Below are 24,914 nucleotides of genomic sequence, written 5' to 3'. Positions count from 1 at the left end.
CACTCAGAATGTTCAGCACTGGAACTGAGTTACAGCAATGTATTGGTACTTTATTTTTAAATGTTGGGGATAAAGCCTGTTTGGTGTAGATTGAGGTTTTACTGAACCGGCATTTACCAAACCAATAAACAAGAAAAAGCACAGCCCTGGAATGCAACAGAGCAAAGACAATTCTGTGTTACCCTTCTGGCTTCCCTGGGAAGAACTCACAGCACTATTTTCAGTCTCATGTTGATGGGCCTAGAAAGCCAACCACCACCAGGAATTATACTAACACGCCAAAGCACTCTCTTTTGCACAAATAGGCACTACCTGATATTGCCTATTAACACTAAGGTATATTCTCATATAGTCTTTTAGACAGCATGTCTTAAATACACTGTGAACATGCACCACTCATGAACCTAGTATCAAAATTATAAAAAATGTTCCTTTTAACATCACAGACTGTCATATTAAAGCCCTAATATTTCAGGGTGATTTTTGACTATGTTAAGTGACCAGTGAATGTCAGCACTTGCTGAGCTGAAGGAAGGTAACTGGGAGTGATTCCAACAAAACTGCACACCACCCTCTTACACCAGACCTGTGAGAAAAGCTGGATGAAGATTTCCAAAGCTAGTGGCCCCACGGGGTGGGCTTCAGGCTTGCCAGATCTGGACCCCCTTGATTGCTTCTCCTGCAGTGCACTAAAACCACAGATGAATTCAATGATAATCAGGCAACATCACAGATGCACCTGCAGGGATCGATGGACACGCTCAATTAATGCATCACATTCACCGAAATTTTGCTCTATACATTGCTAATGAGGGCTGACATCGATCATGTGATAGCAACAAACCATTTTTTAATATAGATTCACCTAGTTTCCAGACTTTGTGGTCATCTTATCACTTGATACAGTGTAGCTACCATATGTTGAGAGCTTGTCACGTTCAAGTACTTCCAACAACCTGAGGCTGACACTGCAAACACTGGGTAAGCACAGTTCCTAGAGCGGAGGAGCTCTGCCGTCTGTGGGGTTTATCAAACTGCAAACTATTTAAGGCTGCAAAAACTGGGTCCCAGTCAACTGCCGAATGCATCTAAAGTATAGAAGCTGCACTCCTCAGGCCTCCTCCTCCTCACTGCATGACATGGAAAGGGTCACATGGAAAAACTAACCTCCCATCTTTGACACCCCATTGAGTAGGGGAAAGAATTTTTACAAGCTGATCACCCTTTTTAATTAAGCAAGTCTGTGGCCTTACCAACCATCCAGAACCCCCTCCCTCCCTACCCCAAACAAAAAACGCTGCTGCAGGTATCACCACCTTAATCCAAACCTGGCACCTCTGCCACCAAGGCCAGCCCGAGCAAAAGATTAACCTGTGGTCCTGGGTCATAAGTTCACTGACAGGGCCAACCCTGGAGAAAGAAAGCCAATTTTCTGTTTGTTTTAAAGGAAATACTTCCTGGCACATGTTTAGGACTCTGAACTCTGCACATGAAGCCACGTGGTTGGTGCTAATCTGGCTCCATCCACTTACGGTCGGCCAAAGCAACCTCTTTCCGAGGGCAGCTCCTGGCTGGGTAATCGACACCATATCGTTCAAGTCACGCGGGCTCTGACCGGATCCCTTGATCCCCGCGCCGCATCCTCTCCCCACAGCAATCCTCTCGGGTGCGGGTGCGGGGGCGGAAAGGGGATGGAGGCTTCGGCAGCGAGGGACTCACACCTGTGCGGCCAAAACTGGCTCTAGCGGCTCAGATGAAGTCCGAGGGAGCGGGACAGGAGGAGACGCCTGCCCTTCCAGTAAAGCCAACTTTGCCACTAGCAGAGTGCGCGGGCACACTACTTGCGTTGCCCACCTGTAGCCACCGCAAACAAACTTTCTTCCCTTCTGGGTTGGAAGAATGCATTCCCTTACGCCACCCCCTGGCCCACGCCGGCAGCGACCTGGAGCTCCGCGGGCTCCTCACCTGATATCCCTAAAACCCCAACCTGGTCTGTCCCAGAGCGCAGCCCCCGCGCCCCTTTGGGGTTTGCGGGGTGAAAGGTTGGGGTTGCCAGCTGGGACTCAGGAATTTGGAGAGGACAGCGGGAGGACGCCGATCACTGCCCTTTGCAACTCCAGCTCCCAACTTTGCCAGCCACGCAGCCGCTGCCCTCCCGTTCCCTCTGTGGCGCGCACCGGCACCCTCGGCTTCTCCAACGCGGCCCTCGGGGAGGGGGCTCCCCAAGGCCGGCGGGAGCCCCGCGCGCCCGGCGCACTTACAGCCATAGCGGGGTCTCTGCAGCGACGGCAGCTCTTCGTGGGGCATCCTGCGCGTCTCCGGGGGCCCGCCCGGGGCGCGCCCCCCGCGGCTCCCCTCGCTGGCCAGGCTCGCGGGCTTCGCGCCCCACCGGCGCGATCGGAACCCGCCTCTCGCTGTCCTCCCCTGGCCTCCGCGAGACGGGCGACCCTCTCCCTCGGTGCTCCCTCGCCAGCGCCCGCCGCAGCCGCCGCGCGCTGACACCCGAGGAGAAGTGAACTCTCCTCGCTCGCCCGCTCGCCGGCCGCCACCGCCGCCTCCCTCGCAGGTTTCCTTTCTCCTCCAGCCGGGCCCGGTTATTCAGCGCGGTGCGAGCGCGCGCCGCGGCGCAGCGACCCCTACCGCGTGCCGGCCGCAGCGCCCTGGCCGCGTGGACCCGCCCCTGCTCGGCCGGGGTGGGAGGAAGGGGCTGAGCAGGACGCGGGGCCGGGACCCCCTGCAGCTGGGCCCCGCGCACAGCTGGCGGTTCGGGGACGGTGGCCACCTCGCCCGACTTTCCACCTCAGGACCGTTTAGAGGGTGGAAGTGAACCAACGCGGAGAAGTGCAAGAAAAACCGCAGAAGACACAGGCTGTCCTGGTCGCCGGGGTGTTGCTCAGTTACTAAGGGACAAACAGCGCTGTTCTTTGCCTCTGGGAAGATTGCGCGCTGAGTTTTTTTTCTTCTTCATTTTTTTTTGCTTCGAAAGTTGCTTCTGTGACTTTTTTGTCTACAAAATACAGGGTTCCCCTTTCAGGACAAGAAACTGAGCGTGTGTGCTGGAGGGGCAAGATAAACACAACCCAAGCAACCACTCAAAACACAACTGCGAGTCATCCTCCGAGCACCTTCTGCCCGGCCCCGCCCCAGTGTGCAGAACTGTCGCTCGGGCCCAGCCGGGGTCGCACACCACAAAACCCTTTTCCGGCTAAGCTTTTAAGGAAATTAAACTGCATGTGGCTCTTTTAAAAGTGGGCTTTTCATGCCGTCACCGAGAGCTGTTTTTCTCTACGTTACTCTGGAAGAATGTGGGACTCTTCTATACCTGTGCCCTCACCTGTTTGACGAATGTGGAATATGTGGGTGACTCGATGGCTGGAAAAACAAACTGAGATAGGGCTATCGGGATTATTCAGTTGAAGAAAAGGTGGCCTAGTGGCACTAACCATTTTTTGTTATGCAAAGATACAGTGGGTGGCCAGCTGTTTTCTGTTTCATATAGGAGATGCAGTCCTTCTCAAACTTGTTAAAACTCAGATTCTTGGGCCCCACCCTCAGAATTTCCAATTCGGTCGGGTTAGGGCTGGGGCTCGTGAATTTGCATTTCCAACAATCTGCCAGGTGATGCTGACACTGCAGAACCGCAGACCCTGCTTACTCTAGCTCTGCCAGTAGATAGATGGGCACCCGGGATTTAAACTGGACTCAGGGAAATCTCAATTCAGATGGGATAGCAAGGGAATAAGGGAATTCTTTTTTTTTTTTTTTTTTCCTGGAGGCATTAAATTTCCACGTGGTTAGAATGGGATGAGTGGGGTTTTCTTTCCTTGAAAAGCAGATGCCTCTGATTATAAGAGCAATTCAAAGGTGAAAAGGCCACATTTGGAGGCACAGCACCTTGTCAATATTCACTGAGGGAGTCATGTTGAAGGGGATTTTCCTGTGCTTCAAGAGATGCTGAATTAAATGATATCTAAAGTTCATTCCATGTCTATTATTCCATTTACCAAGTACTAACAATTAAGCCCTTACATTTATCAATTTTCAGTATGAGTGTATGATTTAGACCTAAATAAATGGGTAGTCTATATATTTAGAGATAGTAGGAAAAAAGTCACCATAAACTATTAATGAAATAGTCAAGGAAGGTGATCAGATTTCAAAGGTGGCTTGAGGTGGACCTTGAAGAATGGAATGAGATGTTTGGAGAACATCCAAGGGCAAGAGACAATACGGTGGGACTTGAGGTTGGGATGGGTCAGAGCTGTGAAGCTGTCACCAGGTTATGGAGGGCTCTGGATGTCAGGCCGAGAGGACTGCTGATTACTGCAGGAGCATTCGAAAGCTCTCAAAGGTTTTGAGCTTGGGAGCTTCAGAATGCAAGGGAGTTCAGAGAAGGTGAATCTTGGAGCAGGTTATAGGATAGGTTGGGGTGGGGCACCTTGGAGATGTTGACACTCAGTGGAAGGGGATTGGACAGAGTTGGAAGAGAGAAGAAAAACCTCAATGATGTTGACATCAGTAAGGGTGATGAAGGGGGTGGGTGTTTAACACAGACAAGTTGGTGCCATCAGCGTACATAGATATCACATATGCTAATAAGTATTAATAGATTGTGTAAATTTCTGTTAATAGTAGAAAGTGAAGTTAAAGCATAAATACGTGATCAGGAGGACAGCTGTAAATTCATGTGCTAGCTAGTCAGCTCTTTGAAAAATCTGGGGAGGTTTCCAGGCTTTCTCATGGCTAACGTTTCTACGGAGAACTTAACACTAAGAGAAGACTGGAAAGGCAAATGCTCATGATATTTTGCAAGTGCTGAAGTTAACCTTTGGCATTTTGGTCTGCATTCACTGGGTAACACCACTATCTCACAGATCACCTCAGAATCTCAGAACAGAAAATTGTGTGCAGAATGCTGGCTGTTTTCTCTTAGGGTTTGACATTGGAAAGTGATTCAGATAAATACAAGGCAATGTGTCAGCTTACTTTGCCATCTGATTGTGCTTGCAAGAATATTAAAAACAAAAACTGAGGCCATCTAGTGAAAATGTTTTTTGAATACGGCAGGAGAGTTTTTTTTCTTTAATGTAAAACAAACGGCAACATTGGAAAACTACTATACATGCTAAAACAATATTTTAAGCAATGTTGTTTTTAAAAATTGATTGTTAAGGCCCATCCATCTTCTTTGACAAGTTGAAATAAGTATGAAAAAGTATTTGAAAATATGCAACATTTAAAATAACAATAACAGATAATTTACATCAAGAGCATCAAAGGGAAAAAAAGTATGCTTGAATAAAAATCTTAGCGCACATTTACTTTTGAAATGCTTTGGTGATTTTCCAATAATATCACATGATTGATCATTTTAACATACATACCGAAAATAGTGACCGTGGCCAGAAGTGAGGCATGAGGAAATCACAGGAAAGATATCATTTAAGGCTTTTCAAAGTCCTGGGAGCCTGGAGATTGTTAAAATTTTCTAACTTGTTCCCAGTCCCAGAAAAAGAAAGAAGCTGAGAAGGAACAGAAACTGCACTTTATTGCAAAGGAGACTTCTACATCCAAAAAGAAAATTGTTATAGTCCAACTTCAGATTTACCAAAAAAAAAAAAAAAAGAAAGAAAGAAATCAGAAATTAATAAAACAATCAGTGTTTCAGTTCTTGAAAACAAAAGTGGGAGTACTAGTGTCAGGAGAAAGGAAACTACAGAATTGGATGACTTCTTTATATCACTTTACTGACAAGGAAACTAAGGCAGAGAGAGGTTACATGATATTGACAGCTATGGGACAACAGAGACTAAACTACATTCTAGGCCTCCTGAAAGTCTCTGCCCATCGTTTTTTCTGTTGTACCTATTTTTGTTTACATAAACATTTGCTTTTTTCTTTAAAATGAAACCCTTTTTTCACATCACTAAAGCATATAATTTTGGACAATGTTCAAATATTTTATAAATATTAAATCAGTATGCCTTCCAGAAATCTTGCCTTTTTCCTCTTTTTTTAAAGTTTTAATCAAAGTTTGGAAAGACTTTCTAATCTTTAATTTTAGCAAATTAAATAACCACACATAGATCTTGTCTCTACTAAAAATAGAAAAAATTAGCCGGGCATGGTGGCTCAAGCCTGTAGTCCCAGCTACTCGGGAGGCTGAGGCAGGAGGATCTCTTGAGCCCAGGAGTTTGAGGTTGCTGTGAGCTAGGCTGACGCCACTCTGTAGCCTGGGCAACAGAGTGAAACTCTGTCTAAATAAATGAATAAATTAAAAAATACATACATACCACACACAATTCCATTATTATTTGTCCCATTTCACAGTTTAAGAAAGTTAGAGCTCAAATGACTCTGAGAAGATAACCCCCAGGGTACCCTGTAAATGAATAGGAAGAGAGAGCAGCATTGACTGCTAGGTGCCCCCTTCATTCTTTCTGTCCTTTACCCTGCATTAATTTTCTCAATTGCATATATCTCCTGACACATCATATATAGGATTATTCATTGTCACCTCTCTCTAGAATTTGAGCTTCTTGACAGCTGGGTCTGATTCTTCACTGCTGTGTGTCCAGGACTTGTAGCAATGCCTAGCATGTAATAGCTGCTCAATTATCTTGTTGCAATCATGAATTCACTAAGATGAATTATATGCACCAGTCACTATACTAGAAATAGTTGTTACTTTCAATCCTGTAACAATTCTGCGAGGAAGACAGAGTTATATTTATTTAACAGTGAAGAAACCGAGACAGAGTCTCAGAGGTAGCATAGGGCAGAGCTGGGTTTATCTGAGTCCAGACCTTTTCCCTAGCACAGAAGCCCATCTCCTATTCCTTAGACTAATAAATTGAACTGCCCATTTCAACATGTTTACCTTCCACTAAACATATGTTTCCTTTTCCTAGGTGAACACTACAAATGCCAAGTTCCCATCATCTGTTTGCCATGGCAAAGAACCAGGACCCTGGGGTCCAGTTTGTATCCCGGCACCAGTTCTGATTATAGTTTTACTGATAATTCCTTTTTGGTCTTAGTTGCATGAATGATGTAAAATTTGAAAAGGTGCTTAGGAGAAAGCTCTCGACCACATACCTATAAAATTGTTCTGAATCCATTTTTAAAAATCACTGATGCTTTCCCATGGACTATAACTCTAAGCGTGCTTTATCTTAACCTCAGACTGATCTGTCTTTGGCAGCAGCTCTTTGTCCTAGCTTTCGTTCTCCCTGCCTGACTCCTACATTCCCTTCTGGACGACTTGGTGTTAACTGGTTGATGAGAGACAAATTTCTAGCTGACCAAGAAGAGCCTGGACATTTTGAAAGAAGCTTCACAATTTATCAGGGAATGGAAATTAAAACACTCATTAGGTTGACAAAAACTTACTGTTTAACAAGCGTAAGGGACCAGGAACTCTCATACAATGTTGAGCGGAACATAGTTTGAGCAATCATTTCAAGGAATAAGTTGGCCATCTCTAGTTAAGGTAAAGATGTACATTTCCTGAAATCCAGCTATTCCACAATGACTAAGAGCCTCTGGAGAAGCCCTCACACATAGGCGGACATGCACAAGGATGTTCATTCCAGGGCAAAACTGGAAACAACCTAAATGTCCTGTAGTGGCAGAATGGATAAATACATCATGATATATAAAAATAAGATAGACAATGATAAATACAATGTTACATCATTTATGTGAAATTATAAACACACAAAATAATATTACATAATATTAATATATATTGGGATATATGTATATAGTAAAAGTATAAAAACATGAACAGAAAGTTATACCAGTTTCATAGACCTGGTGCAGTGGAAGGCTGAGGAGGGAGGATCACTTGAGCTCAGGAGTTTGAGACCAGCCTGAGCGAGACCCTGTCTCTACAAAAAATAGAAAATTAGCTGAGCGCGGTGGCGTGTGCCTGCAGTCCCAGCTACTCTGGAGGCTGAGGTGGGAGCATCGCTTGAGCCCTAGAGTTTGAGGTTGCAGTGAGCTATCATGACGCCACTGCAGTCTAGCCACAGTGACAGAGTCAGACTCTGTCTCCAAAAAAAAGAAAGAAAGAATATACCAGTTTCAGAACATCAGTAACCTCTGAGAAATTAGGGAGGGGAATGGAAGCTGAGAAGGTAGACAAGGAACATCAAATACACCTATAACATTTCATTTCCTTTTTAAAAACTGAAACCAATATGGCATTTGTTGTATCCAGGTGGTACATACGTAGGTATTTGACATATTATCCTCTATATCTTTCTCTATGTTTGGGATGTTTTTCAAAACATTTTTTAAAAAGAAATAAGCATTCTGTTAATATATTCAAAATACAAAATAATGTCTTTGTTGGTTTACCAGTTTTTTAAGTACAGATTTGTTTAGTTTTCTCCATTAAGGCAAACCTAAATGTAGATGGTGGTGATATGAATACGCAAACACGTATATCTTTCTAGGAAGGTGCTTATTGTCTATTGAAGGAGTTGTGGCTTCTACCCTCACACGCAGCTGCTTCCTAGGGGGCTGCTGAGACCCCTCCTGACGAGCAGCTTCTCCATTTCAGGATTGGTCAGTGACTCCGGGTCCTCCTGTTAAGACTCAGAAAGGCGTAGCTCTTCACTTCATGAACGGGTGGAGGGTTGACCATAGGGCTGGCCTGTTGTTTCAGCAAAAATTGCCACGCTGTCACAAAGTACTGATGCATTTTGGTGGGGCCCTCTTCACTGTGAAGTCTTTCTGGTTTTTTGGTTGGTTCGTTTTTGGTGGATGTTGTTGTTTGGCAGCTAACCAGTTGCTAACCCTCAGTTACTGTCTGTGAAGAGTTAACTTCACATCTGGATCTGGTCTGCCTGAGGCCAAGTGTAAAAGCTAATAGTGAACCAAGGAGCATCACAGCAAGGGAGGCAGAGGTCACCCACGGATGCCTTTTGTCAGACTACACACACAACTGCCACCTAAGAAGCTCAACAGACAAAGCCAGAATCATTCAGTTCTACCTCACTCTCCATCTACCAAGACGTGTCTTTCCTCTGATTTCCATACCCTGTTAATATAAACATTTTCAGTCACTTAGGTTCAAAACCTCAATCACTTTGTATTCCTTCAGGCCCATCCCTTAGCCTCCAGTCAGTATCGCACTCCTTTGTTAATATCTCTTCTTTCTTTTTGTCCCATCACCACAACCACCACTCTGACACCTGATGCCAGCTCTCTCCTCTTAGACCTGGACTATTCCAAGGGCGACTCTTGTGTCGGTTTTTCCCTTCTTCCAATTTGGTTTGCTCACTTCCTCCTCTGAATTCCTTTATCAAATACAGTGTATTTTTACTGGTATTCTCCTTCCAGCCTTTAGCAAATGCTATTTTAGGTGCTATTTATGCTTCTATTGTTTCCTTAATTTAAAACAAAAATGTTAACATCTGGAGTTTCCAGACTTTTCTTTTACTTCCCACAGTTGTAGACAAAAGAAGTAAGCAAACTCGCAGGGTCCAAGACAGCAGCGTGGGAAGTGATAGCTGTTGAAAGCCTGCTCATCTTCTGTCAACCTAAAAGGACAAAGCTGAGACCAAATTAATACACAGTTTATTTGGGCCAAGGCTGAGGACTGCAGACTGGGAGACACTTCCAGGTTGCCTCAGGGAGTGCTCTGGAGAACAAAAGGGAGGCTCAAGCTTTTAAAGAAAAAAGGACAAATCCAATTACAAAAATTGTTCTTCGGGAATTCTCATTGGTTTATTGGTTAGTGATTGGCTACACATTATTGAACCATATGGTGTATGGCATTTTAGGGCTATCTGGCCTCAGTCTAGAGCCAGAATAGCAAGTGGCTTCAAGAGAGATGTTACATTTTAAAATGCCTCTCCTGGGCTTGATACTTTAAAGGGGCTCACTTTCCTCAGATAAAAAGTTTTCTTTTTTTCTTTTTCACTTCCATGAGTAGAATTCTAAACTAGTATTTTCCTACTGGAGACTTTGAGAGCCTAAAAATCGGGAAGGTTTATGAAGCTGGAATTTGAACTGTATCCAGCCTACAGCAGGTACTCCATAAAGATTTGACAGTCATGGGGGAGATCTGTTTGGGTCTTGGCAAGTGATGACCAAGTGACGACATCCACAAAAAGTCTCTGCCTACGACATGTTAAGGTTATCATTTGATCTCTACAGTTTCTGTGTGCACGGGGTCACTAAAACCAGTGGGCTGGAGAAGGCTTCATATTCCCAACATGTCTGTATTCCAGTTATGTTGAAGTGTCAGAGTTTTTATTTTACCAGGTCACATGTTCGATATTTTTGTGAGAACTTAATATGAACAAAGACCACATATGCAGAGCGAGGGTGGTGGCGTTGAAATGTAAGACAGGAACCTCCTGCCGATCACCCACAAGGCCCGGTGGGGGAGGGGAGGGCCAACAGTCACCAGAAAACCCTGCTTAATGTTCTGTCATTTGAAAACGTGGTGTTTACTGTCAGATTTCACAAAACCCTCAACCCTTCTTCCCACTCAGAGTGCTGCATGTTGTCTAGTAGTGTTGATTTAAATTATTTTAAAATAAATTTAAACCGTTTTCACTTTGAGAGTGAATTCTACAATCTCCTGAAAGAACTGAAGACATTCTGGGAGGTCAAATTAAACAAAATAGAACAGAGTTAGCAATTTATCTTTTGCAAAACTATAATGCTAACTTTCAGTGCCCTTTAAAATGTGGTGAAGTAAACTCTTCTGAATGTCTGGAGCTTATATCTTCTCAGAAAATCTGTTAATTAGTATAAACTTGAGGCCTAAAACAATGCTTCATTGAAATTGTATGAGGTGCTCTTTAAAAAAAGAAAAAAGCATTTGTCTGGAAGTGCTATAGAAAGGATTTGTGCACTGGGTGGGAAGTCTCTTTCAATAAGCAACAAAACCTTTGATCAAAATTTTGAAAATCTGGCCCCAATTCATATGCAATTCCTTTTCAGGATCACCAAACATGTAGCTGGCATTCCAAACCTCCATGGGCCCAGAAGATCCAAGTTCCCTTTGATTTTATTTCTAATTTTTATGCTAATTTATTTTAAACAAGTTTACAAAACAACCTTTTAAATGTTAAATGGCTTTTTTATTATTCCGTTTTTAGCAATATTATTCTTCTACTTGAGTTAGTGTTTTTCTGTGATAATATAATTTTTTCTTTTTCTTTCTTTTTTTTTTTTAAGAGACGGGAATCTCACTGTGCTGCCCAGGCTGGAATGCAGTGGCTATTCATGGGCATAATCATAGATCACCGCAGCCTCGAACTTCTAGGCTCAAGTGATCCTCCCGTCTCAGCCTCCTGAGTAGCTGGGACGACAGATGTGTGCCACTGCTCCCAACTAATATAATTTTCAGCTAACATGGGACATCCAGTCTGCTTCAGGGTCTTGGTTAGTTTTATAGTACTTGTTCTCAAAAATGAGGTTTTGGATTTTTATATGAGATACTGGTACCCTTTGGTATGCATAATGGTTTATTTGCTAAATAAATATTAGTTTTCAATTCAATTCAACTATGTATAGTCACAGCCTGAACATTAATGCTTGAAAGAGCTACCGAGGGAAGCTTATGAAATCTAATTTTTTTAAGATTTCTCATGAACATAAGAGTTTTATGCTACGAAAATTTGCACATAGGGTAGTGGTGGTGGGGTGAGAGAGAATATTGCATGATTTCTCAAGAACCCTTCCAACATGGTTCAGTGATTGCATAGACCTTTTCAGTGCATGCTCCCTTGAAACACACTTCCTCCACTGAGTTAAAAACCCATGACAGGAACAATCATTTTCTTTGCTTTCACTGTCTTCTTATTCCTTGTGACAGATCATGACACAAAGCAATTAAAGGTTTTGTTTTGTGCATTTAAAAAAATATATATAGGTTTTGGAATTCCACTTGTGTTTATTTCTCTTGCTTAAATTGGTCAGTCCCTTAAAAAATCCCCAGGAACTAGTGGCCAAGGGCCATAAAGGGAAGAGGTCACACTACCCCTTTCTTCTTCCCTGTATTCTTACCTAGGAGGACACCGATTCTTCTCCTATGATGCCTCTATCGGCTTCATTGATACCTCTGATGCAACAGTGCTATTTTAGGAAATTTTAAAAAACAAAAAAGAAAGAAAGAGAAAAAGGAATGAGAAGATGCAAGCTTGAGCTGGTATATAAAATTAGTACTTCCAAGTAATTTTTATTTCTTCCCCAAAGAGTTCTCAGGTCTCCATGACTTGGAACACTTAATAAATCATCTGTTATTCTAGTTTACCAGCTCTCCTGTTTTATTCACTGATAAATGTACACCCACTACCTTGTATATAGTAGGTACCTTGTATACAGTAGGTACCCAATAAATATTTGTTAAATCAATGAATGATTAACTTCAATCTCAATTCTCTCCAAAATTAATTTCTTGCTTCATCCAGGGGTGGGAACCTGCAGGCTTGGGGCCACATATGGCCTTCTGGATCTTTCAGTGTGGCCTCTCGACTCAATCCAAATTTACAGAGCAAATCCTTTTAAATAAAGGGATTTGTTTTGTGAGGTTTGGATTTGGTCGAGAGGCCACACTTGGGGATCTGGAGGGCCACATGTGGTCGTGAGGCTGCAGGTCATAACTTGCCTCAAACTGAGGTCTTGAAATTGATTTCTTGCCTCTCCCAGGCTTTTTTATGCCAACTGTTACGAAGGAGAAGTTCAGTAATTTCCTATATTTGGTGAATGACCATATGTTCAAACAACATCTGGTTGCAACAGAAAGCTCAACTTTGGTAGATGACCTATACGTAAATTAACATACCTACATTGTAGTATCTCCCACACAGAAAAGAACAGAACAGCATTGTAGCTGAATGATATAAAATATTAGCATGGTCTCTGGAAAGAGAATCAACTATGCTATCTCTGAGAAGGAAAAACACTGTGTAGCCTCTCGGAAAGTCACTTAGATGCTTTCGATGCAAGGTTGTTCATCCTAATCAGCCACCCAGTTCAACTTGCAGAAATAGTGTCATGAAACAAAATGAAATGTGAGTTTGACTTTCCTAGGAGCTGCCCATTGTGGACAGGCCCACATGGCGAGAATGAACCCAGCTAGAGAAAAGCCCTGTGGTAACAGCAGGTCACACAGCAGTGGCTCCAGCTCCAGGAACTATGACCGGGGGCAAAAGTTATATCAACATGCTCTAGTAGCTCCACTGCCCAGAGACCCGGGCAAAAGATAGTGGTCTGGAAAAACACAAGCTGCATAAATAAAGGGAGAAGAATGACAGGGGCCTAAGAATAGAAAAAGAAAAATCTTAGGGGTCACAGGCATCACTGAGCTGAGTGTATCTTAGAAGAAGTGAGCTTTGATGGAATTCGCCATGCCCTGTCCTTTCTCTCTTAGCAGCTTCTGAATTATTAATATTAAAGCAAGGCTGAAAAAGGGCAGGGATCAAAATGGTTACCTTCTTGGGAGAAGAGAACAAGGCAGGAGAACATTGAAGAGGATCATTCAGCTTCTTAGCACGGAAGTGGGAGAGCCAGAGGGAAGATGAGCTGGCAACTCTGGAGAAACCATGCTCTGAAAAGGAGCCCCAAGGCAACCAGTGAAACTGGAGTGAGGTGTGGAAGGACTTGCTGTACCCTCTGCCCAGAGCCAAGGCTGAAACAGCTGGGGGTTCAGTTTGCAGGCAGCCTTTCAACTTTCCTACTCTTTGACTCTAATTCTCATGCATTATGAACTTAAGCGGTTGTTGGACTTTTCTATTGTTCAATTCTTGGGTATATTCAATATTTGATAATTTATCTGATACCTCTGGGCGTTTTGTTTGTTTTTTGCTTTTTTTTTTTTTTTTTTTTTTTTTTGGAGACAGGGTCTTAACTCTGTCACCCAGGCTAGAGCACAGTGTCACTGTAAACTCTCAAACTCCTAGGCTCAAGCAATCCTTCTACCTCAGTCTCTTGAGTAGCTAGGACTATAGGCATGCAACACCACACTCAGCTAATTTTTAAAACGTTTGTAGAGACGGAGTCTGTGTTGTCCAAGCTGATCTCAAATTCCTGGCTTTAAATGATTGTTCCACCTCTGCCTCCCAAAGCACTGGGATTATAGGCATGAACCACCATGCCCTGACACCTCTTTTACGTGGGATACTATGCTAAGTGTTGAGGAGGGTTAGAAAGAAGAAATATTAACCATGGGTTGTGCCTTATAGCAACTTACAGTCTCATTTTGCTCTTGCCCTAATTTTTGTGCAAATCTGTGACTCTGAAAGGCCAGCTAGGTCTACAAAACCTAAGCTAAATAATAAGAGTGGGATGGGGAAAGTTATTCTATTCAGCTAAGCAATATTGTGAAGGTTCATAAAAACATTGCATGTTTGGTTTCACAAAAAAGTAGTTCAAAACTAAATAACTCCATGAAGAAGGCAATAAAAGGGAATTTTAAGGGGAAAAAGGGTCATTTTTATCATCTAAATTTATTACCTATCTTAGCTAAAATTCGTGTCCTTTTTAGGTTGAGCTCCTGTATAGCTATAATTCTCTAGTTAAGATAGCAAGGTGGTATTCAGAACAGGGAAATATGTCTTATTGTTCTAAAAGTTGTCTGTCCAGTCTTGCTGCTTTTAAAACTTGCAGAGAATCACTCTGTGAGTGAGCCCAAATACTTCCTTTTATGCTGAATAAATAAACTTGCTTCCAAGTCAGGATGAGCAGATAGCTCCAAACACTAAACACTTAATGGCATTCAGCATGAGAGTCCTGATGTGATCCCTCAAATCAGCGGTTTGTACGTTCTGAGCCTTTAAGAAAAAAGAAGTGCACAAATTCATCTTGTAGTTTTTAGTACAAGTGGCATTCATATGTACATAATATTCTCCATCTGTTCATGTCTATATACATAGACTTTGCTATCACTTAGTAAAGTAACCAGTCTTTTTACTCAACTCAGTGTCTCTGGGCACCAAGAGTTCAGTTAGAGGGCATCGGGTAACCAGAGGTGGGAAGAAGCTCAAAGAATTCCAATGTCACCCACTTCACACTTTTGCCAGAGGGCATTCCTGAGTTCTGCTGAGGGACCTGATCCAGGCAGAAGGCTGTCAGGGACCCTTGCCCCGAGGCCATTATTTTACTAATTATACAGAGGAAGAAACAGAGGCACAAGATGTTAAGATGAATGATCACATACTTTTGATTTTGTGCTTTCTTCCCACTGCAATAGTTTTTCTTTCTTTTTTTTTCTTTCCTTTTTGATCACTATCTTTCTTTTTATTTTATTTATTTATTTATTTTGAGACACTCTCGCTCTGTTGCCCAGGCTAGAGTGCCGTGGCATGAGCCTAGCTCACAGCAACCTAAAACTCCTGGGCTCAAGGGATCCTCCTGCCTCAGCCTCCTTAGTAGCTGGGACTATAGGCCTGCGCCACCACCCGCAGCTAATTTTTTCTATTTTTAGTAGAGACAGGGCGGGGGAGTCTCACTCTTGTTCAGGCTGGTCTCCTCTGACCTCAGTCTCCCAGAGTGCTAAGACTACAGGCGTGAGCCACCAATAGTTTTTCTTTCTTAGTGAGCAAAAGAAGGGAATCAGATAGGCTAAGTACCTTGTCAGAGGTCGTTCAAAGCCTTTGTCTAAATTCAAAACATTACTGGTTTGGAGATCTACCTGGAACATTCCTGACTAATGACCAGGAGCCAAGGTCTCCCCTAGAAAGTTAAGTGCTGCCTCTCTAAAGAAACTATCCCTGGGGAAGCTTTGCTCCCCGCCGCCCCCCCCCCCCCCCCCACAGCTGGAAGAGGAAAAAGAGAAAAGAATAGATTGAACTGTTTTCAGGGTTAAGATACGGATCTGAGGTGCAAAGAGGATGACAATATAGCACTTGGCTCCGGCCTGGAATGGGTTTCATTGATTATTAAGAAGAGACTCCTGCTGGTTAAATAGGTTTACATTGTGCATTAGAGCTTCAGCTGCCCCTGGAAGGAGGTGTGGCCCTGGGAAGAAAACGCTTTCACTATTCCCTAGGAGCCAAATGAGGCCCACAGATATTTCACTTAGCTTGTGCTGTTTGGGCCCACGCAGGGTTTAAAAATAATTAAATTTGTTGCCAACATGTAAAAAAAGTTGGTTTCCATCTTCTCCTTAAAAAACCCAAAAAACAAAAAACAAAAGTCTGGCAAGGGGCCCACATTCCCATACAGCAACAAAGTGTTGGACGTGGTCAGTGACTGTCTCTTTAAATGGGGCGCAAACCCCAGTTCAGACAGGACCTGCTGCCCAGGGCTGTGTGCCCTGCCTGTCCCTGCTCACTTTTCCCACCCAAGTCTACAGAGCACCAGCGCTGCAGACTTTCCCAACTCACCTCCGCCAGCAGATTCATCCCTGCTGAGTGCGGCTCTCTCTCCCAAAGCCCGGCTTTCTTCTGGGTGGTATCCAGCACTGGACAGTCGTACAGGTCGTCAATCCAGTGCTGGCATCTCACACTCTCACATGGCATTTGGACTTTCACAGGGGTTTTCTGGACCTAGTGGAGAGAGCATGGTGGTGTGAATTCTAGACCAGGGCCCAGACCAGGTGGAAAGAGATTTTGGTACAGGTGAATCTACGTGTCGTGCCAGCCTGCTGGGTGTGCCGTGCCTTCTTGAGAGTGGGGCGAGCCAGAGATTTGGGCTTGTAATTAGGTGGTAGAGTGGTGGAGTGGTTACACCCTTCACCAGAGTTGTTCCAGGAAAAGAGACAGATCTCCCCACAGCCACATTCACCTCCAGAGGTTTCCTCCAAGGGACTGCCCTCAGGGACCAGGCTTCAACAGGCCTCCTTTTGGGGCCAGGCCAGCCATGACTGGGACTTGAGCATGAGAGATGCCCGACACAGCCACCTGATGCCAATCGGCCTCCTGGCTGAGTGCCAGACACTGCTTAGGGAAACAAACGGCTCCTCCCTCAGCCTGCAGGTACAGCTCCAAGGTCAGAGGAGGCTGGAGGGCAGCCAGGGCAACGCTGGGCATGGGATCCTGCAGCCTAGGGCGAGAGCAGCTCACTGACTTAGGACTCTGCCCCTGCTGTCCCCTCCCCAGGACTGGCCCCATGTTAGTTCTGCACTGTGATCATCAGACCGGCAGCTGGTTTAGTTCCTACAGCTTTTCCTTCTCCTTCTCCAAACTTCTAGAGCTGTTTAGCTTTAGGAAGTACTTAACAAGTCTCGTGTTTAAATGAGAACCCTGGGAACCCCAAGGAAAAAATAGGTGAATGTCCACAACCTCCCTCAGCGCCTTCTAGTTTTTGTTCAGAGCCCGGAAGTTACCGTATGAATTTGGAAAAATTATATTGTGATCTGAAAGACTGCAAGAGAGGGGGGAGGGCGAGAGAGAATGTAGAATTTGGAAATAAGTCCTTCACACTAGTGTGTCCCTAGCAAACATTTCTAATTTCCCTGGGTTTGTAGGACCCTGAGACTTAAGGAGCTGAAATTCAAGTTAGACCACACATTATCACCCCGCACGCATGGATTCACGGTCCAAATTTAGATCCGGGGGGAAAAAGCAACAGGAAAACTGAGAGCATGCAATTCAATACTTAATAAAATTGATCGGGGTAGGGGGAGAGGAGGAGGAGGGGCTGGGCAAAAACCTACCTAATGGGTACAGTGAACACTATCTGGGTGATAGGCACACCTTTAGCCAAGACTCAAACATTACAAAAGTGATCCATGTAACCAAAAACATTTGCACCCCCTTAATATTTTGAAATAAAAAATAAAATAAAATAACTTATTCACTAGGAAAAAATTAAATTAAATTAATGCTTTGCTTAAGTGTGAACATTTAGATTCTATAGGGAAATTATTAGGTCTCAAAAATTATTTTCCTGAAGCCAGAGTGTATTTATTGACTATTAAGTGCATAACCTCTGCTCTCTAGGAGTTTACAGTCTAACTTATTTAAGAAGGCATGTGTTTTAGAAGGGACTAATTGCAATACAAATGTTTGCCAAACAAGGTCGGAAGGCTATAGAAATAAGGACATATCTTGGCAAAAACCAGTGCTGTGAGTTTTTATGACAAAGAGAAAATTAGACCCATCCGGGAAGGTCCTGCTGAATTTGGCATTTAAAACGTTTTACCTTCTACATAATGACAACCCCGTGTTTGGCTAGACAGACAGGACTAAATCTTATTTCTAGCATCTAGAACAGGCCTGACCCATAGCAGAAGCACTCAATTTGCACTTGTTGAATGAATGAGTGAGTGAGTGAATGAATTCAGGTAAAGAAAGCAGACAGGTTGCACCATGTTTTAGCATTCCTTGTAGGCACACTTGCCAGTGTAATTGATGAGCATGAGAGTCACAAGCCCTCCCCATATGTGCTAAGATCATTCTTAGACATGCTCCTCTGCCAGGGAGAGTCTGGAATAGCAATGTTGCTGTTCATAGCCATGCTACCCTGGGCAAGTTCCCACATCCTGCGAGCTATTGCACCATCCTCTGTCAAGCAATACCCACTTGGCTAGGCGAGGTGGCTCATGCCTGTAATCCTTGCACTCTGGGAGGCTGAGGCAGGAAGATTGCTTGAGCTCACGAGTTCGAGACCACCCTGAGCAATAGTGAGGCCCCTGTCTCCTCTAAAAATAGAAAAATTATCCAGGTGTTGTGGCATGCCCCTATAGTCCTACTTGGGAGACTGAGGCAGGAGGATCGCTTAAGCCCAGGAGTTTAAGGCTACAGTGAGCTATGATGACACCACTGCACTCTAACCAGGGCAACAGAGTGAGACTCTGTCTCAAAAAAAAAGAAAAGCAATACCCACTTGACAGGGTTGTGAGAACATCAAAGGAGATAATGTAAGCAAAGCTGTTAGCAAAGTGCTAAGAGGGGCATAATAAATCTGAATTAGAATCTATTTTCTAATTCAACTCATTCTAATTTGCATATAAGAAAATTGCACACAAACCTGCCCTAAGAGGCTTTTCTAATTTTTATTTATTTATTTTTTGAGACAGGGTCTCATTTTATCACCCTGGCTGGAGTGCAGTAGCTTCAGATTAGCTCACTGCAACCTCAAACTCCTGGGCTCAAGCGATCCTCCTGCCTCAGCCTCCTGAGGAGAACAAGCACATGCCACGATGCCCGGCTAATTTTTCTATTAATACTTGTAGTAGAGAGGGGGTCTTGCTCTTGCTCAGACTGGTCTTGAACTCCTGAGCTCAAGTGACCCTCTTGCCTCGGCCTCCCAGAGTGCTAGGATGACAGGTGTGAGCCACCGCGCCCGGCCTAATTTTTAAAAACATCTTTATTTGGTCCTTCTTTTTCCAACTTAAAAAAAAAAAAAAATGTTCATAGATAAAGAAAATTTTCCAGGAAAACATCCACTAGTAAGGGGAGCCAGGAGAATCTTTACAGAAGGCCTTAGGGGCCGCTTACTGAGGGCTCTGGCCTCTCCAGAGAGGCCAAGTGTCTCCTTGCCACACCTCGACGTCCGGTCGGACAGGGTTAAACCTGGCGGCGAATTTGAACAGTTTCGCTGGCAGCAGCCTGACAAGCCACAGCACCCTGCACACTGCAGTTCTCCCACCTTCTGCTGCGCTGGAAGCCAGCCATTCAAGCGGCTTGTTTTCATGTGCAGGCTTATCAGTAAAAAGAGATTTAAACGGACAGGTTCAAAATGGTACCTGTACAAAGTCCGGGTCATGGGTCGTGTACACATCTCCCTCCTCCACAAACTCCACTATCAAACCAATTTGCTCCCCCATGAAGCTGGGGCCCCTAGAAATTATGCAACAATGCAAGATGAGACTGCTCGCTGGAGGGGACCTAGAGGGCTGATTTCCAGGGAGCTCCCTGGCCTGAGTGGCAGGGCTGCCTTCCCAGGTTGCAGATGGAGGCAGGAAGTGGGGGGAGGGTGTTCTGCCGGGCAGGCAGGCTCGGGCCCCCAGGAGAGTTAATGTGGAGTGGCCTGAGGAATGCAGTCAGACCCTCCTGTCCCCAGTCCCTTTCCTGACAGGTCCTGGGCAACATGAAAAGAAATTCTGCTTAAAAATCATATACACGAATAAAATGAATGAATGTGCTTCAACTATTTCAAGGTGGGGGTGGAACAGAACATTTATTGGGCAAGACAGAATCTGTTAGTTAGGCACTCTGTTGAGAGGCAATGAGTGTGGGGGTTAAAATTTAAATCCTAGTTCCACCCTTTACTAGCTGTGAGTGGTTTAATCTCTCACCATCTGTTTCCTCACTGTATGAAAGGGAAAATAATGGTACCCAGCTCATAAGGTTGTGCTGAGGATTAAATAAAATAATGTATGGTAAACCCTAGCAAGATGAGTGTACACTGTAAGCACTCAATAAATGGCAGGAATTATTAGTAATAGTGAGTCCTACCGCTGCAAGGTAGATGTATTAGTTTTGGGTTCTCCAGAGAAGTAGAACCAATAGTGTGCGTGTGTAGAAAGAGAGAAAGAGAGAGAGATTTATTTTAAGGAATTGACTCATGAGATTATGGAGGTTGGCAAGTTCAAAATCTGCAGGGTGGGCCAGCAGGCTGGAAACCCAGGGAAGAGCTGATGTTGCAGTTCAAGTCCAAAGGCCATCTACTGGCAGAATTCCTTCTTGCTGGGAGTTGGGGAGAGATCAGTCTTGTTCTATTTAAGCCTTTAACTGATTGGATAAAGTCCACCCATATTATGGAGGACAATGTTCTTTACTCAAACTCTTATCCATTTAAATGTTAATCTCATCTAAAAATATCCTCAGAAACATCCAGAATAATGTTTGACCAAATATATGGGTACCATAACTCAGCCAAGTTGACACATAAAACTAACCTTCACAGTAGACTTTATTAGTCCCATTTTACAGATGAGAAGCCTGAGGCTGCAAACCGTTAGACAGTTGCCCAGGGTTTACAGCCAGGCAGTGAGTTGAAAAGCTGGGATTCAAACCCCAGGGCAAACCAGCACCCAGCACAGTGCCTGGCCCACAACTCTCCGCTGAATATATTTCTATCTCCAAAGTCCAGCCCTTAGCCCTAGACTGGATCCTGGGGGAATGGGGCAAGTGGAAGATTGTTTTCTATTAAGGACAGGGGAAAGAGGGACAAGAAAGAAATGGGGGATGTTTGGTATGTGCTGACTTTGGGGGACACCAGCCGAGGGGTGCAGTGAGGGGAAGTGGAGCTGGGAAACTGGCAGAGGCTTTTAGTGGGGTCCTGGGGGAAACAGGATGAGGTCAAGGGGACAAGGACAGACCTGTAGGTTGACCTCAAGCCCGTATGTCAGGCTGCTCAGGACCAGGTGGCTGGAGGCGACCTCTGAGTTGGTGAGACGTAGGCATGAGACCAGGAATACAAATGGGGGCTGCTGAGAAGGGAAAGTATCCCAGGCTGGGGCCACAGAAAACACAAACACTGAAGACTGGATGGTCCAGAGGAGGTTGGGGGCAGGGGCAGCTTGTGCAGGACTCTGGGTTTCTTCCTAAAGAGACAAGAAGCCACTGGAGGGTTTTAAGCAAGGAATGACATTATCTGGTTGCCCCACTTGCTGGGGGGCTCAGAGGTCAAACCCTTTGGATTTTATTGCTTGCCAAAGATTCAGGTTTATAGTGGCTGCCTGGAATCTGAAAACAGGCCCTGCTCAAGTAAATACTTGAAAAGTTATTAAACTTACAGTCTAAATATTCCATGAGAAAAGGCAGCCTCGGGACTCCCTCTGTGGGTCTGGGGCCAGGTCCTGGGTGCAGCAGCAGCTGAGAGGACTGCTGGCCTGGAGCACACGACACAGGTACAAGAAAGAAATGTCAGTCCTTCTGCTGAGGGAGAGCCCTAAAGTTAACACTGGCACTGTCCACTTAAAAACATAAACACAAACACAAAGAGGGCTCCACGCCTGCACAGTACAACCTGAAAGTCTAATTGATTTAAAGAGTGATGGGTCACCCCACTGATGATGTTTGAGTAAGGCTTCAGGGAGTGTATATGAAATAAATATGTTGGCTGGGTGCAGTGGCTCACGCCTGTACTCCCAGCACTTTGGGAGGCTGAGGCAGGAGGATCACTTGAGGCCAGGAGTTTGAGACCAGGCTGGCCACATAATAAGACCTCCCCCCCACCCCGTCTCTACAAAAAAATTTAAAAAAAGAAAAAAAGAAAGAAATATATGTCAGGGAGACATGGAGGCACCAAAGTGGAGCACACTACGGACAGCATGGAGTCCTGCTTATGTGTAGGAACCACTAAATTTAGCCCTTCAGACCCAGGGTTATGGAGGAAAAAAGATTCAACACCAAAATTAAAGCATATCTGTGAATGACAAGATTCAAGTTCAAAGAGGCTACCTACCCATGGGGCATCTTCTACGGTGGAAAGCCCATGGGGTCCTGAGTGAGAAGGGGCTGCGTTTGAGCTGCCCACTGCCACCTCCTTTTGGGGTGAACTTAGGTGAACTTCGAGATGTATGAGAGCTCCATTTGCTGTGACTATAAATTCCCTCTGACGCCCAGGGCCGCGGTGGGGTAGTACGTGTGAGAGTCGCGTCAGCCCCTGCGCTCTCCGTGTAAAGGCAAGCACAGGGCCGGCGCGGTGGCTCACGCCTGTAATCCTGGCACTCTGGGAGGCCGAGGCGGGAGGATCATTTGAGCTCAGGAGTTCGAGACCAGCCCGAGCAAGAACGAGACCCTGTTTCTACTAAAAATAGAAAGAAATTATATGGACAGCTAAAAAAAAAAAAAAAATATATATATATATATATATATATATATATATATATATATATAAATTAGCCAGGCATGGTGAAACATGCCTGTAGTCCCAGCTACTTGGTTGGCTGAGGCAGGAGGATCCCTTAAGCCCAGGAATCTGAGGTTGCTGTGAGCTAGGCTGACACCACGGCACTCTAGGCCGGGCAACAGAGTGAGATCCTGTCTCAAACAAATAAATAAAAAATAAAGGCAAGCACACTGGAGGAGCACAGAGAAGCAGCCCCCACCCCTCCCTTCATAAAGACCCCTGGGGAGGAGGCCGGGCAGGCTTCTGGGTGCGGGGTGGCCTGTGTGAGGGGCCGCGTTTTGAGGGTTCCTCAGCGCGGGTGGCTGAGGCCAGGGGCGAGGAAATCCCACTGACAGTTGATGAAATCCCGGACTCGGGTTCTTCAGATACCAGATCAAGAGGGTTTTCCTTTGAAACTTCGCAAAGGTCAGTTAAAGGCAGATAAAAACAAGAACTACTTTAACAAAAGAGGTGGTGAGCATATGGTTTTAACTAGGAGATATCCCACTTCCTTTTATGAGGATGACATGTAATAAAATAATAATATATGTTATGAAATCCTTCACAGTGGTGCATATCTGTTATGGTAGGGCTTTCTGGAAACCCCTCTGAAGGTGCAGTCATCAGATAAAACCTGGGCCAGCAGCTCCCAGTTCAGAGCCCCATAAAAATACCGCAATCCACATACAGCCCTGGACCACTTCCAGCGGGCTTTGCCCTGTGCTGTCGTATTTTATCTTTGTAGTAACGCTGCAAACAGGTTTTACTTTCCTCATTTCATAGAAGGGGAAATGAAAGTTCAGAGAGGCGGTCGAAGCTGTCCCATTACATGCAGAGCCAGTTCTAAACTCTAGCTCCGTTCACTCCCAGTTCTGTGCCCTGTCCATCAAACCAGCCGTAGCGATCAGAGTCCAAATCCCAGAGATTCTGAGTATTGGTGGAACCTGGATTTGTTTTTAAAGTGCTGGGCAGCTTGGGGAATTACTGTGTGCGATCACACAGTTTATTTATTATCTCTGATTTGGCAAATGGAGAGCACATGGGGAATAGGAATTTAATGGACGGCTGGAAACAAAGGAGCTCCGTGGCTTTGACAGGGGAAGAAACAGGAAGTGTGTTTCTGCCTGGGAAGATGCCTGGAGCGCTCCAGGTAGACCTGGGCTCCGTTCTCACACATGCAGAGTCTAATAAGAACGCCAGCCAACACGTCCATACACAATTCCACTTTATTCTCACAACCACCCTTTGAGGTTTTGTGTCCATTTTATAGATGAGGAACCTGCAACACTGAGTTACTTGTCCAAGGCCAAATATTTGTTCAAGGTGGTCAGTGAAGTACTGCTGGTCTCACTAAATAGAAGAACTATTAATAATTCACCAACTGGCTGAGTGCCACAACGCAGAAAAACAGAGTGGGTCAGAGACCAATGGGTGCGGGGAAGGGCGGAACGCCTGGGTGGGAGCAAGACAGACCTGTGCTGCTTGCACGCCTGTGGCTGCCTCCTTCCTTCCAGCCCAAGAGCTGAGGTGGGGCCTCCCTCCCCTCTGGGGCTCCCCTCCTCCTCCCACCGTGCTCTGGGTCGCACACCCTTGGTTGTCCTCCAGAGCCCACAGGCCACTGATTACTGCCCCCTTCTTCTCTGTCCCTAACGTCTCCCTCCTTGTCTTTCCCAGTAATCGACGAGGAGTCCTCTTACCTTTTAACAGTCCTTCCCCTCCGCCTCACTTGCCTTCTGGCTCCTAAAACTGATTTCACCTGTTCCCCTCCCCGGATGACATCAGCATCCGCTCAGGTGCCCAGGCCAGAAATGTAGCATCATTCTCGATTCCTCCCTCTGGTCACTTTCTCATTCAATTCATCACTGAGTGCTGGGGATGCTGCCCTATGAGCCCCTCTCCAGTTCCCCCCTTCTGTCCACTGTCTCCACCTGTGGCCACTGCCCTTCTCTCCTGGGTGGGCGCAGTGCCGTCTGGCCTGCTCTCTGCTCCTGCAGGTGTGCCGGCCCCTGCCTCCCGTTCATCGGTTCTCACAGAGCAGCCAGAGCGTCACAAAGAGAAAGCTGCCGCGGCCACTCCCCTGCTTACAACCCTGCGGTGCTCCTGCACTGATTGCTCCCAAGTGAAAGACTGACTCCGCATTGGGGGACACCAGGCCTTTGATGACG

The 24,914-nt window shown here is 45.1% G+C and overlaps 1 protein-coding gene across 1 annotated transcript in view; it reads right to left on the bottom strand.

The window, feature by feature from the left end:
• IQGAP2 (IQ motif containing GTPase activating protein 2) overlaps nucleotides 1-3,900 on the bottom strand; it is a 278,338-nt gene extending 274,438 nt beyond the window's left edge. The window contains exon 1 of the mRNA XM_069492248.1: nucleotides 2,262-3,900. Within this exon, the coding sequence (XP_069348349.1) occupies nucleotides 2,262-2,307 (46 nt within the window). The 5' untranslated portion in view covers nucleotides 2,308-3,900. The remainder of the gene's footprint in view (nucleotides 1-2,261) is intronic.
• Between the last annotated feature and the right edge of the window lie 21,014 nt (nucleotides 3,901-24,914).

The sequence above is a fragment of the Eulemur rufifrons genome, chromosome 17, assembly GCF_041146395.1.
Source record: "Eulemur rufifrons isolate Redbay chromosome 17, OSU_ERuf_1, whole genome shotgun sequence".
In the NCBI taxonomy this organism is placed as follows: Eukaryota; Metazoa; Chordata; class Mammalia; order Primates; family Lemuridae; genus Eulemur; species Eulemur rufifrons.
The sequence above is the reverse complement of the archived record's forward strand: the minus strand, read 5'-3'. Positions and strand labels throughout refer to the sequence as shown.